At 34.3% G+C, this 11,111-nt stretch overlaps 2 protein-coding genes across 2 annotated transcripts; one reads left to right on the top strand and one right to left on the bottom strand.

Annotated features, from left to right (window-relative positions):
- Nucleotides 1-938: 938 nt before the first annotated feature.
- LOC113496515 lies at nucleotides 939-1,838 on the bottom strand. The gene is made up of 2 exons (XM_026875753.1): nucleotides 1,560-1,838; nucleotides 939-1,232 (listed from the first exon to the last, which is right to left on the bottom strand). The coding sequence occupies exons 1-2, from the start codon at nucleotides 1,820-1,822 to the stop codon at nucleotides 986-988; spliced, it is 510 nt and encodes a 169-aa protein (XP_026731554.1). The 5' UTR covers nucleotides 1,823-1,838; the 3' UTR covers nucleotides 939-985.
- Nucleotides 1,839-3,213: 1,375 nt separating this feature from the next.
- On the top strand, nucleotides 3,214-11,087 carry LOC113496366 (ras GTPase-activating-like protein IQGAP1). The gene is made up of 14 exons (XM_026875552.1): nucleotides 3,214-3,408; nucleotides 3,502-3,755; nucleotides 4,218-4,295; nucleotides 4,383-4,527; nucleotides 4,615-5,697; nucleotides 5,850-6,685; nucleotides 6,771-7,633; nucleotides 7,795-8,020; nucleotides 8,146-8,310; nucleotides 8,416-8,595; nucleotides 8,802-8,942; nucleotides 9,020-9,173; nucleotides 9,248-9,641; nucleotides 9,722-11,087. The coding sequence occupies exons 1-14, from the start codon at nucleotides 3,363-3,365 to the stop codon at nucleotides 10,080-10,082; spliced, it is 4,926 nt and encodes a 1,641-aa protein (XP_026731353.1). The 5' UTR covers nucleotides 3,214-3,362; the 3' UTR covers nucleotides 10,083-11,087.
- The last annotated feature ends 24 nt before the right edge of the window (nucleotides 11,088-11,111 follow it).

The following is an 11,111-nucleotide window of genomic DNA, read 5'->3' as shown; positions in this document are numbered from 1 at the left end:
TTCTACATATTTTTTTCAAATACAATACAGTATTTTACTGTAGATGCATCTACAGTAGATAAGTACTATGAAAGTATATATTATGAAGGTGGTACCAGCAGAGCGTCAGGTGACCGTACCATTTCATTCATTTTCATTTCACTATCTATTTTATTGTAAGATAGTTTATTCATTGAGGAGGATATAAACCCAATAATCACACCATAATTAATAGGACCCGAGCAGTGGTGAAAATCTTACAATTTTACAAATATGGACAGAAGTTGCGTGGACTCTAAAAACTAATCCGAGTCAAAAACTCCTAATATCTTCTAACCACGCGGACGATGTCGCGGGCAACAGCTAGTACCTAAGATTTATAAACGTAAAAGTTTGTTTGGATGTTTTTTGCTGTTTCATGCAAAAAACCATATAATCTACTAGCTGTTGCCCGCGACTAAGTCCGTGTGGACTTCAGTTACCGGTGCGCGGTGATTCAAGTTTCCATGGAAATCCAAGGACAAAATATAGCCTTGACCCTTAAAATCAAATCCACAAAAACCGCTGTGCTTAAATTTCATTATAAATAACATTTAAGCCAAATTTCAAACCCGTAGTCCTCAGGTCCTCCCATGAAGTTATCTAACGATAAGATCCGATCCTTTTTTAAAGGACTACACGGGGACAGAGGTCCAAAATGCAAATACCTTGTAGAGAACTTAAAATGTGACGGGGTATCCACCAGAGGATGTCCACCCCTGTACTATTAAAGAACAGACATCGACGGCGCGAGGTAGCTACAAAAGTATTGTTAATTTGTGGAGATGAAACTAACTTGGGAATATTTATTATTATGGGAGATAATAAGTGCAATAAAAACACGGTGCAATAAAATCTTGGTTTTTTAATAAGTACAACATACAAATTAAATCAACTAATTTAATTGAAAATACGAATACTTTTAAAACGCTAAGAAAAATTATAAATAAAGAAAAATTTCACTGAACTAAAAAGCGGTGAATGAAGATGAACCTGGGATACGCTTTTGAAAAGCCATTCCAGCAATCAATAAGTCATATAGTTCATTCTCTTGAGTATATTTTAACATTTCTAAAACTACATCAGTGGGAATCCTGTCGTCTAAATCGTCTACTGGAGTCAGACCCAGTGTAATAAATGCTCTGCGGACTTGTCCCGCAGAAAGCCACCCTCGCTGTCCAGGATCAAAGCTTTTGACCACTGCTTCCAAATGCCTGAACAACGAAATTATTTTTAATCGATACCTTTGTAACTCTGCAACATTTTACATTCATCATTCATACTAGAAGCGATGTAAACATGAAATTGAAGCTTCAACCACACAAGATACAAGCTCCGTCTTAATGCATTAATACCTCTTACGATCAATGCAGATTTATTATTAAATAATTATGTTATATTATAAGTAAAGTCACCTGTCCTCATACAAAACTGGTGCTTTTCCAAAACCCGCACGATATAACATACAATGATCTATGAGTTGCTCAGAATACGCAACTGGGTTCTTCCCTTTATACGCTAATATTTTTGTTAGCAAAAACCTTAAAAGCTCAGGAATACGTCGCTCACGTAAATAGTTCTCAGTTCTGGAGACAGTTGACAAAATTAGATTCTTTCGCTCTGAAACAATAACCTCTTCTTGCGACTCACTCCCCAATAAACATTTACAAAGTGAGATAGGCGGTGGTGACGGCTTTATTTCAACTTCAGGTAAGATTGGAAGTTCAGATGCCTTTGGATCAGGTCGAGGTTTCGGTTCTAATTCCGCTTGATCATTATCGTCATCTCCTGTAATTCTCGACATTTTTCGATAATAAAGGGGAAGATTTTATTATAGTTTATTAATTATGTCAACCGAGTTTAATGCGTCTGTAAGCTGTCAGTAGACAGAACTAAGTATAGTTTGACTTGATTCTTAATTCAAAATAGGAATGTTCTTTTTATGAACCTTTTTTTATGAAGGATTTAATAAAATAAAAACTCTGTTCGAGACATTCAAGTAAGCGAATGGGATTCGTATAATTATGTATATTGTTTGCCACGTTTTGCTCCCGGCGCGGCGGCGGCTAGTGTCGCAAGAAGCCAGAAAGATATGCAGGGCCCCAATCCCGATATTTACAATAGCCGTTTAAGTAATGTAAATTGGATTAAATTAGCGCTATTCATATTTTCCTTAGCATTTTGCAACACAATACTTGGAAATTCAGTAAGCGCGACGTGGAATACTTACTGGCAATAAAATTAATTGCCCATGACTGTGTTGACAAAATGCTTAAGAGAAGACGAACAGTGCCAAATTTATTATGAATGCGGAATGCCTGGAGATTGCCAGACGCACTGAAAATGCCTGGAGATTTTTTTTTTTCTATTATAGATCTTACACGATGAAAACTTCGTCTCTCCCAATCCTCACGTATGTATGGCAAACAGATATGTACTTTGACTAGTCAGTATAGGTCCGGCACTCGAGGTTTGCCAAAGAGTAAAGGTACGGAGACAGAATAAGATGTACAATGATGCGTTTCACAACCAAAATTTTGGACTTTACTCGGAAAGCTGCTATGTTGAATTAGAATTTGGCTAAGCACGTTACTCGTTTGCCAACTAACAAAATGGGAAAAATCCCACTCTGACACAAAGAAAACGCCTGCGAGGCGGCCCTAGACTCATGAGAGATACAAATGGAAGAAGACATTCCCAGACTGGTAATAATAATTATTATGAATAATTACAAATATCTGCTTAGTACTATCGCGATATTTATAAAAATAATTATTTATCTTAATCTTTATTTATAGGCATTTTCATATTGGCTGAAAATTCTACCCGCAACAATTTTGTTTATTGAGTTTCTTTCAATTAGTTTATTTACGCAATTAACATGACAGATTATGCGATTATGGTTAGGATAAAAATGTTAGTTGCTTTCGAAATAGAAAGGCGCCTAATGAAGACATTCGTAATTCTCATACTCTTTTTCATTTATCATCATCTCAGCCTTTTGCTGGACATAGGCTTCTCCATACGTTCTCCAGCGCGACTTTTTCATTACGAAATGCTCTGAAGTATCTTGAGTTGCGGAAGCGTAATACTAAAACCATTTTTTATTTCATGGCACACTCATATTATGGCTATGGTTTTTTTTTGTTGTCTATGATTTAACGTCTCGCACTTCAAATCAAAGAAAAATTTAACCGAAAGTTGTGTTGTATTTACAAGTGTCTTATCAGTAATATTGTGGTAATAAATTTAAAAAAACTTATGTTAATATAATATCAGCTATAAATTTAGATTAGCTGAGTTGTTTAAATGATTTTTTTCCCAACTCTGAAATATTTACAACCATGGGGAAAGACACAGATGAAATACGAATTGGAAAAATCGACGACTGTAAGTGCAACTTTAAAAGTTCAAACCAATACTTGTTTTTCAATATTGTTTCATAAGCCAAACTATAAAATAACTGTTTATTTCTTTTGCTAGGTGATTCAGATATCCGCAAGACTGGACAGGAAATGGACACGATAAGACAAAGAACTATTGCTTATGAGTACCTTTGTCGGTTAGAAGAAGCTAAGACTTGGCTGGAAGCATGTTTAAGAGAAAAATTGCCCCCAGCAACTGAGTTTGAGGAATGTTTGCGTAACGGCGTCTACTTGGCGAAACTTGGGAATTTTATTTCCCCTGATTTACTTCCTATCAATAAAATTTATGACATAGATCAAAAACGGTACAAGGTAAAATTCGCTGAATAATATTCACATACTTTAAATAAAGACATTTAAAAGACTAGATTGTGGCACCAGAATGAATTGCATGCATAACTAAACTTAAGGCATTTATTTACTGCATGAGTTGAAAATATTGTCTAAAGAAATTATACTGAAGACATATAATTAAAACATGTGTAACGGCTCTTGCAGAACAAATAACCACATCTGAATCATACAAATACTTAATTAAATAATGAGATCTTTTTTTTTGTGTTGTAATTAGATATGACAAATTTATCATTTACTAATGTTATTACCTACTATGTAGTATATGCAGCTTTTGCTATTGCTATGCTATTTTTGAGGATATACAATCTATGTTTTCCACTTTCTTCCAATTTCATGAATAGATTCAAGAATATGAAATGATTTTTTATCGGTTGTTAAATAATATATTTTAATGACCTTATTAACTTTTTGTTTCAGTTTATGGGTCTGCAATTTAAACACACTGACAACATCAATAAATTTTTACAAGTTCTTAAACAGACTGAGCTGCCAGTGGTAGGTTTATTTTAATATTATTAATATTTGAAGTAAGACCTTCTTCCTTCTCCTTATGTTATGAATTTCTTATTATACATTTTTCAGACTTTTCAACCTGAAACAACTGATATTTATGATAAAAAAAATATGCCAAGAGTCATATACTGCATCCATGCACTGAGTTCACATTTGTTTAAACTAGGAAAAGCTCCCCTTATACATGATGTTTTCGGGAAAGCTATTTTCACAGGTAAAATTTGTTTTAAATTTTATTTTACCCATTTATTGATAATTGTATCATGTATCCCCTATTAATATTTATCTCTCTTTTTATTAGATGAAGAACTAGATTCAGTTTCAAAAGATTTACAAAAATGTGAACATCCACTACCAATGTTTCAAAAGATTGGGGGCCTATTATCAAAAAACAATAGTAGTGATGATAGTGCGGCCTTACACAAATGTATTGTAGAGCTGAACAACTTACTGGACAAAGATAAATCAATAACTTCAGCTTTACTCAACCCCCATTTAAAACTAAAACATGTGCAGAACAGGCTAATAGATGAGTACAGAAAAGTATTGAAAGCTGCAAAGCATGACAAGGTGCAAACTGCTCAGAACCACTCTCTTAATGATAGCTATGTCCCGGATGAATATGACGAACTGCTTACCCTTGTAGAAATACAGGGACACATTACAGCAGTAAATTACAAATATTCTTGGAAAAAGATATGCTCCGCCTCACAGAATGGTGATATCAACACCTTGGATAAAATTTTCAATGAAGATTGGGTGATAACAAAAAATTATAATCCCAAAAATCTTGACTTCTACTGTGATGTTGTCAAAGAAATTATTGACTGCAATAAAGATGTTGATGTAGAGAGTGTCACAAATTGGCATAAAATATTCCAAAACATTATTAATGAAGGTAATCGGAAGTCACTTGAACATACAGATCATAAGACTGCAATAAATGATGTGAACAGAGCTTTAGATGAGGGAACTCCAGAAGATTTATATGAGGCTTTAAATAACCCAAATTTAGAATTGAACTTCAAAGTTGAGAAGTATGCTGTACCACTTCTGTACGAAGAGATGAAGTTGGAAAAATATGAATTGGAGAAGAATTTAAATGAGAGTGAGATTGCATCATCTGTTTCCTATCTATTAGCTATTGCATCCATATCTGAAGCGGTTGACCGTGGTGATGACGCCGCTGTATGGAACCGTCTCAACTCGAAACAATTGCATCTCGAAGGATTACGACCTCATTGTCGCCGCCGTTACTTGTCTGCTTTGGCTACTGCTTTACAAGTGAAAATAAGAGAGCAATGTGCCTGCTCATTACTAACCCTTGACGACATTAGAGACTCAATAGACATGGTCAACATAAAAGATGATGATAATGATGAATGTGAGTATATTCCCCTTCCTTTTAATATCTTAGTTGCTCTTGTTGCAAGTTTCATCAAAAAAGTCTCACTGATTGAGATTTTAAACGAAATAGATAGTTTTGTATTTTAGGAATCGGTAAACATTAACATACAATTATCTTTTTAATTACAGTGGTGACAGTAATAGAGCATATCAATAAGGCAGTTACCGAAGAAGATGCAGATACTCTGATGATCTTGTTAAAACACTCATCCTTAAAATTGTCTGCACCATTACATAAGGAAGAAAGTCATCTTTATTTACGTATGCTTAAAAAAGTATTAGTTCATAAGGAATCTCAAAATCTTTGGTTTGATGATATTGTTGAAACTATCAATGAAGTCAATTCTGAATCTCATAGTGTGAAGGAACTCACTGAATCATTAGTTCAGTTAAACTTAGCAGTGATGAAAAATAATGTAGACGAGTTTTGGGAAGCTCTAATGCAACCTGCTCTGTCTGCTTCAGGAATGATCGAAAGCTCCTGCAAAGATATCTATTTTCAAATGTTCTCTAAAGCATTAAAAAAGAGAGGTCATCATATTTGTCCTTGGATTGTGTGCCATACAAATGCAGGCAATACTGTTTACATTGATGTAGAATCATATACATACTCTTGGTCCACGCCTAAAGATTTTGTTCCTTACGCCCGTTACTTGACTAGAAAGGACATTAATGTTCTTATTGACAAAACTAATAAGCACCATGTCAATAAATACATGCAGATGATTTTCGAAAAAACTATCGTGAAAATTCAAGCTTACAGTAGGGGATACTTAGTTAGGAAAACAATTAGGGACCGACTTAAGCTTTATAAAGACAATGAAAGATATATAGTGAAGATACAAGCATGGTGGAGGAAAGTTTCTATTGAAAAGAAGTATGGCACTTTAATTAAGATGAAGGCGATAGAGGCAAAATTAAAAAGGGAGAGGAAGGAAAATCCGATGTTATGGTATAAAGTTCAGGTAGGGAATTTATTTGTGTAATAGTTATTTTGCTTATGAATTAAGTGCAAACGGCAGTTATAATCTTTATTTGATTTATTTTCAGGAGCAGAAAATTATTAAAATTCAAGCTCTTTGGAGAGGGCGCCGAGCACGGGAAGCGTTTACCGCTTTGTTTTACTCATCCAATCCACCACTGAAAGTTGTAAAGAAATTCATACCCATGTTAGACTTTTCGACCGAGGATTATGACCGAGAAATAGAATTACAATCACTAAAGTCAGAAGTTGTCCAGTCAATAAGAAAAAATCAAGAGTTGTCTAAACTCTTGGACAATATGGATCTCAAAATTGGACTCCTAGTACAAAATCGTATCGCTTTGCAAGAAGTAGCTGCTCATGGTTTAAAGTTAAACAATTTGGTCAAACATAACTCTATGACTAAGCTTGTTTTAGAAAAACGGTCTGATGGTAAAGGGTCCTTACTGACTGTTTCAACAGCGGTCAAAGGGTTAAAGTCACTCACCAAAGAAAGTAAAAGACTACTAGATGGGTACCAACACCTGTTTTACGAGTTACAAACTAATCCAACTTACTTATCAAAGCTCTTGTTTTGTATACCACAAAACAAAACGAATTTCTTTCTACAAAATGTAGTATTAAGTTTATACAACTTTGGTGCATACGCGAGGGACGAATATTTGCTGCTTAAATTATTTAGATTTACTCTTGAAGAGGAAATAAGTTGCAAAGTTGTGAAACCCATTGACATAATAGCAGCGACGCCATTGGTGTTGAAAATGGCTGTAAGCCTTTCTAGACAATTGTCAGGATTGAATAGCTTACAAACTATAATTGGCCCTCTTGTTAACAAAATGTTGCAAGATAGGGATCTGAACATAGAAACAGGTCCTGTAGAAATTTATAAAGCATGGAGAAACGAAACTGAAATGAAAACGGGACAAATATCGTAAGTAAACTCTTTGTAATTATTGTCAATTAACAATTATTTTATTTCTAATTTCCCTTGTGTAGTTCATCTGTAACATCTGTATCATGGCAAACTTAGATCCTAGAAACGCAATTTTAAGTACAACTGGTGACATCATATGTATGTTTGCATTGTTTCAGGAAACTGCCTTATACAGTAACTCAAGAAGAAGCTCTAACATATCCTGAAGTAAAAACACGGTTGGAAAAGGCTCTGTCTCAGCTCAAGACGATTGTGACCATGTTCCTAGATCAAATTATAGGCTCAACTGAACTGTTACCATTCTGTATTACTTACATGGCTCGGGTTTTACATAGAGCCCTTACATCGAAATTCCCCTACACACCTGAGAAGGATATTTTAAAAGTACGATATTTTGCTTTTTACAAATACCATGAACCTGAAATGACTGAATCTACAATAAAACTGAAAATTGTCTCCACCCTGCATTATGTTCATATAAAAAAGCTGAATTTTGTTTTTTTTTTCAGGTTATAGGGAATCTTGTATACTACCAGTTTCTAAATGCTGCCATAGTAGCTCCAGATGCTTTCCACATTATCAATTTACCGAATGGCACTGGACTCACGACGGATCAGCGCAAGAACCTGGCTTCGGTCGCGAAAATTCTTCATTTCTCTGCTGCTAAGAAAGGGGTAAGTCAATATATTTTCAGGACAAAGCAGTTTAAAACAATTTTAAAATTTGTTGATAGACTTTTGCAAAATGGCTGTTGTTATCAATTGATTTATCTGTTTTAGTTTGGTGAAGAATCTAGTCATTTGCGTTGCCTAAATCCATTTATTGTCGAATGCCACGAGAAAATGAAGGAACTATTCCGGCGGTGTTGTCGAGGTCCTACTCTCGAGGAGTATTTCGCTGTTGATGAGTACACTGAGGCCACGATGCTTCACCACCCACACATTTATATAACTGTTCAGGTATTCATTATAAAACAAGTATAAATAATAGAAAAAATACTTAACAAAGTAAGTTGGTATCGTGAGGTTCCGCGCCCGTGTATACACACAAATGAGCAAAAGTCGGATACGAGCTGAACCTCGCGATGCCGACGTCAAATAAAGGAGCGCTTTTACATTTGAAAGTATGTGTGTGTACTGTGTGTTATAAAATTGGTATTTCATAGGAAATAGTGGATACTCATGCACTGCTCATAGAATATCAAGACATAATAGCCCCTGATCCTCGAGATAGACTCAACGAATTGTTGGACGACCTAGGAGATGTGCCTTCAGTTGCACAACTTGCATCCAGAGATGTTGATACAGTAAGTTCAAAACAAAAAAAACCTGTCTTTTATTTATAACAAAGACCTCTGGCATTTCAATGTACTTTTATTTTTAGCAAATAGGAGACACTACTGAAGAGAATGCGAGGCTAGAGGTGTGCTTGGCGCTCACAAACAAGTTCCAGGCGCCATCTGACGACATGACAGACTTAAACAAATTGTTTATTAAAACTAAGGAGTTATGTGTCTCTATTATACCATTTTTAAACGGTTAGTTCCTTTACTTGAAGAAATAAATTATGCCTCTTCATAACGAATTCTAAAGTCAACATGTAATTTTTTAGGTGAACATCTTTTGGAGGCTCTATGTATTGGTACAACTAAAGCGCAACAAGAGCAGTACGCTGAAAGAATACAAAGACGTATTTATTCGGGTCAGGCCCGGCAAGACGAAGTAATGACATTACGAGAGCATATAGCAAAGTTGCGCAAAAACCTACAAATGCTTGAAGATGAGGGATATGTGACCCGAGAAGACGGCTACCAAGCATTAGTGACTTCAATAGCTCTAGATTTGTGCAATAAGGGAAAATACAGACAAGCCCAAAGGCGAGCTTTGGCTACACTCACGCGCACGAAGCAAAGTCTTCAAGAAAAAACCAAGTACTATGAAGAGAAGTGTAAATCTTATGATCAATACATAAAGTCATGTCTTGCTAATCTTCACACTGGAAAAAAGTAAGTAATTGAGTAATAGAAATAACAACACTCATATTGCATTTTTTTCTGCAAATATTGAAATGATATTTCTTTTGCAGAAGTGTTCACGCATGCTTAAGACGATCTGGAAAAGATATGCAGAAATTGAAGTCTAAACTGACTGTGAAGTATTCTGGCGCTAAATTGATGGAGAGAGGAGTTCTTCTCGAAATAGATGGATTGTCACATTCTCAATTCAAAAATGTACAATTTGACATCACACCGACAGACCACAATGGCGTTTTTACAATAAGAGGTAAATTCATGGGTGTTGAGATGGAAACTATTGAAGTAGACATCCAAGACTTATTACAAAAACAATATGAAGGATGTGCAGTTATGGATATGTTTGGAAAGGCTAAAATTAATGTAAACCTATTAATATTTTTATTGAATAGTAAGTTCTATGGTAAGTCTTAAGTTCTAAACTGTGTTTAATTTTATGTTAGCATTATAATACTTACTGTTAAGTGCTGAATAGTCTTTTTTGTCTATGAATTATTATTTTTTTGCCTAGTTCTTATACACGCTTCATTTAAAATTAATTTAGTTTGTATTATTTACGAGCTTAAAATTACTACTACTTACCTATACCTTATGAAGTTATAACAAAAACTGTTACGAAATTGGACAGATTAAGAAAATGACCATTTTCTCGTTATCACTGCTGTGGTTCTGTAAGTTCAACTTTATCGAACTAACTTTCCGAATTCATTAATCTTTTAGGGTGAGCTAATGCAAACCTTCTAAATTCTGTTGCAATTTGGAGCTCAGCTCTCAAAATTGAAAAACTACGTATGAATAAATAATTTTCGCGGGCTGAGAATTCTACTTAATGTATATAATCTTTTAGTATTTACTGTAATTTAAGTTTTTTATGTGTTAACAATTTATTACGATTATTTTTTCTCATCTCTCATCTCAGGTCACTACAAGGGCTTCTTAGACTAGTATGCTTACTTACTTAGTTATGCAAGTCCGAATGAATGTTCGTGAATAACCTGTTAACACCTAAATCGTTATGAATTCAATTTATTTTAAGTAACTACCTACCAAAAGTTCAAAAATTGATGAAGTATTATGATACCAAATATTCTACTATTATTTATTTGATTACCCATAAAGTACAAAGACGCCGCCTATATAATCACAATCATTTTACAGGGGTGGGCAAAGTGTCACAACAACGGTTTTTTTATTGTGATTTTAATGAAATTAATAACAGCATAATGTGTTTTAACCTCTGTCGTATTATACCAGTAAACTGTGATAATTTGATGATTGAACCATACTAATTATTGCAACATTTTATAAGTTTTTAAGCTTTTAGCTCTCTATTTTCTGCTTATGACATACAATTGTAAATAATTATGAATCAATTCCAGTATTTGTAAATTTTTCTATAATAAACGAGGCTAACATAAATTAATTTTGTTTTTATTTCAAGTT

This window comes from Trichoplusia ni, chromosome 8, assembly GCF_003590095.1.
Source record: "Trichoplusia ni isolate ovarian cell line Hi5 chromosome 8, tn1, whole genome shotgun sequence".
NCBI classification, from domain to species: Eukaryota; Metazoa; Arthropoda; class Insecta; order Lepidoptera; family Noctuidae; genus Trichoplusia; species Trichoplusia ni.
The sequence above is the reverse complement of the archived record's forward strand: the minus strand, read 5'-3'. Positions and strand labels throughout refer to the sequence as shown.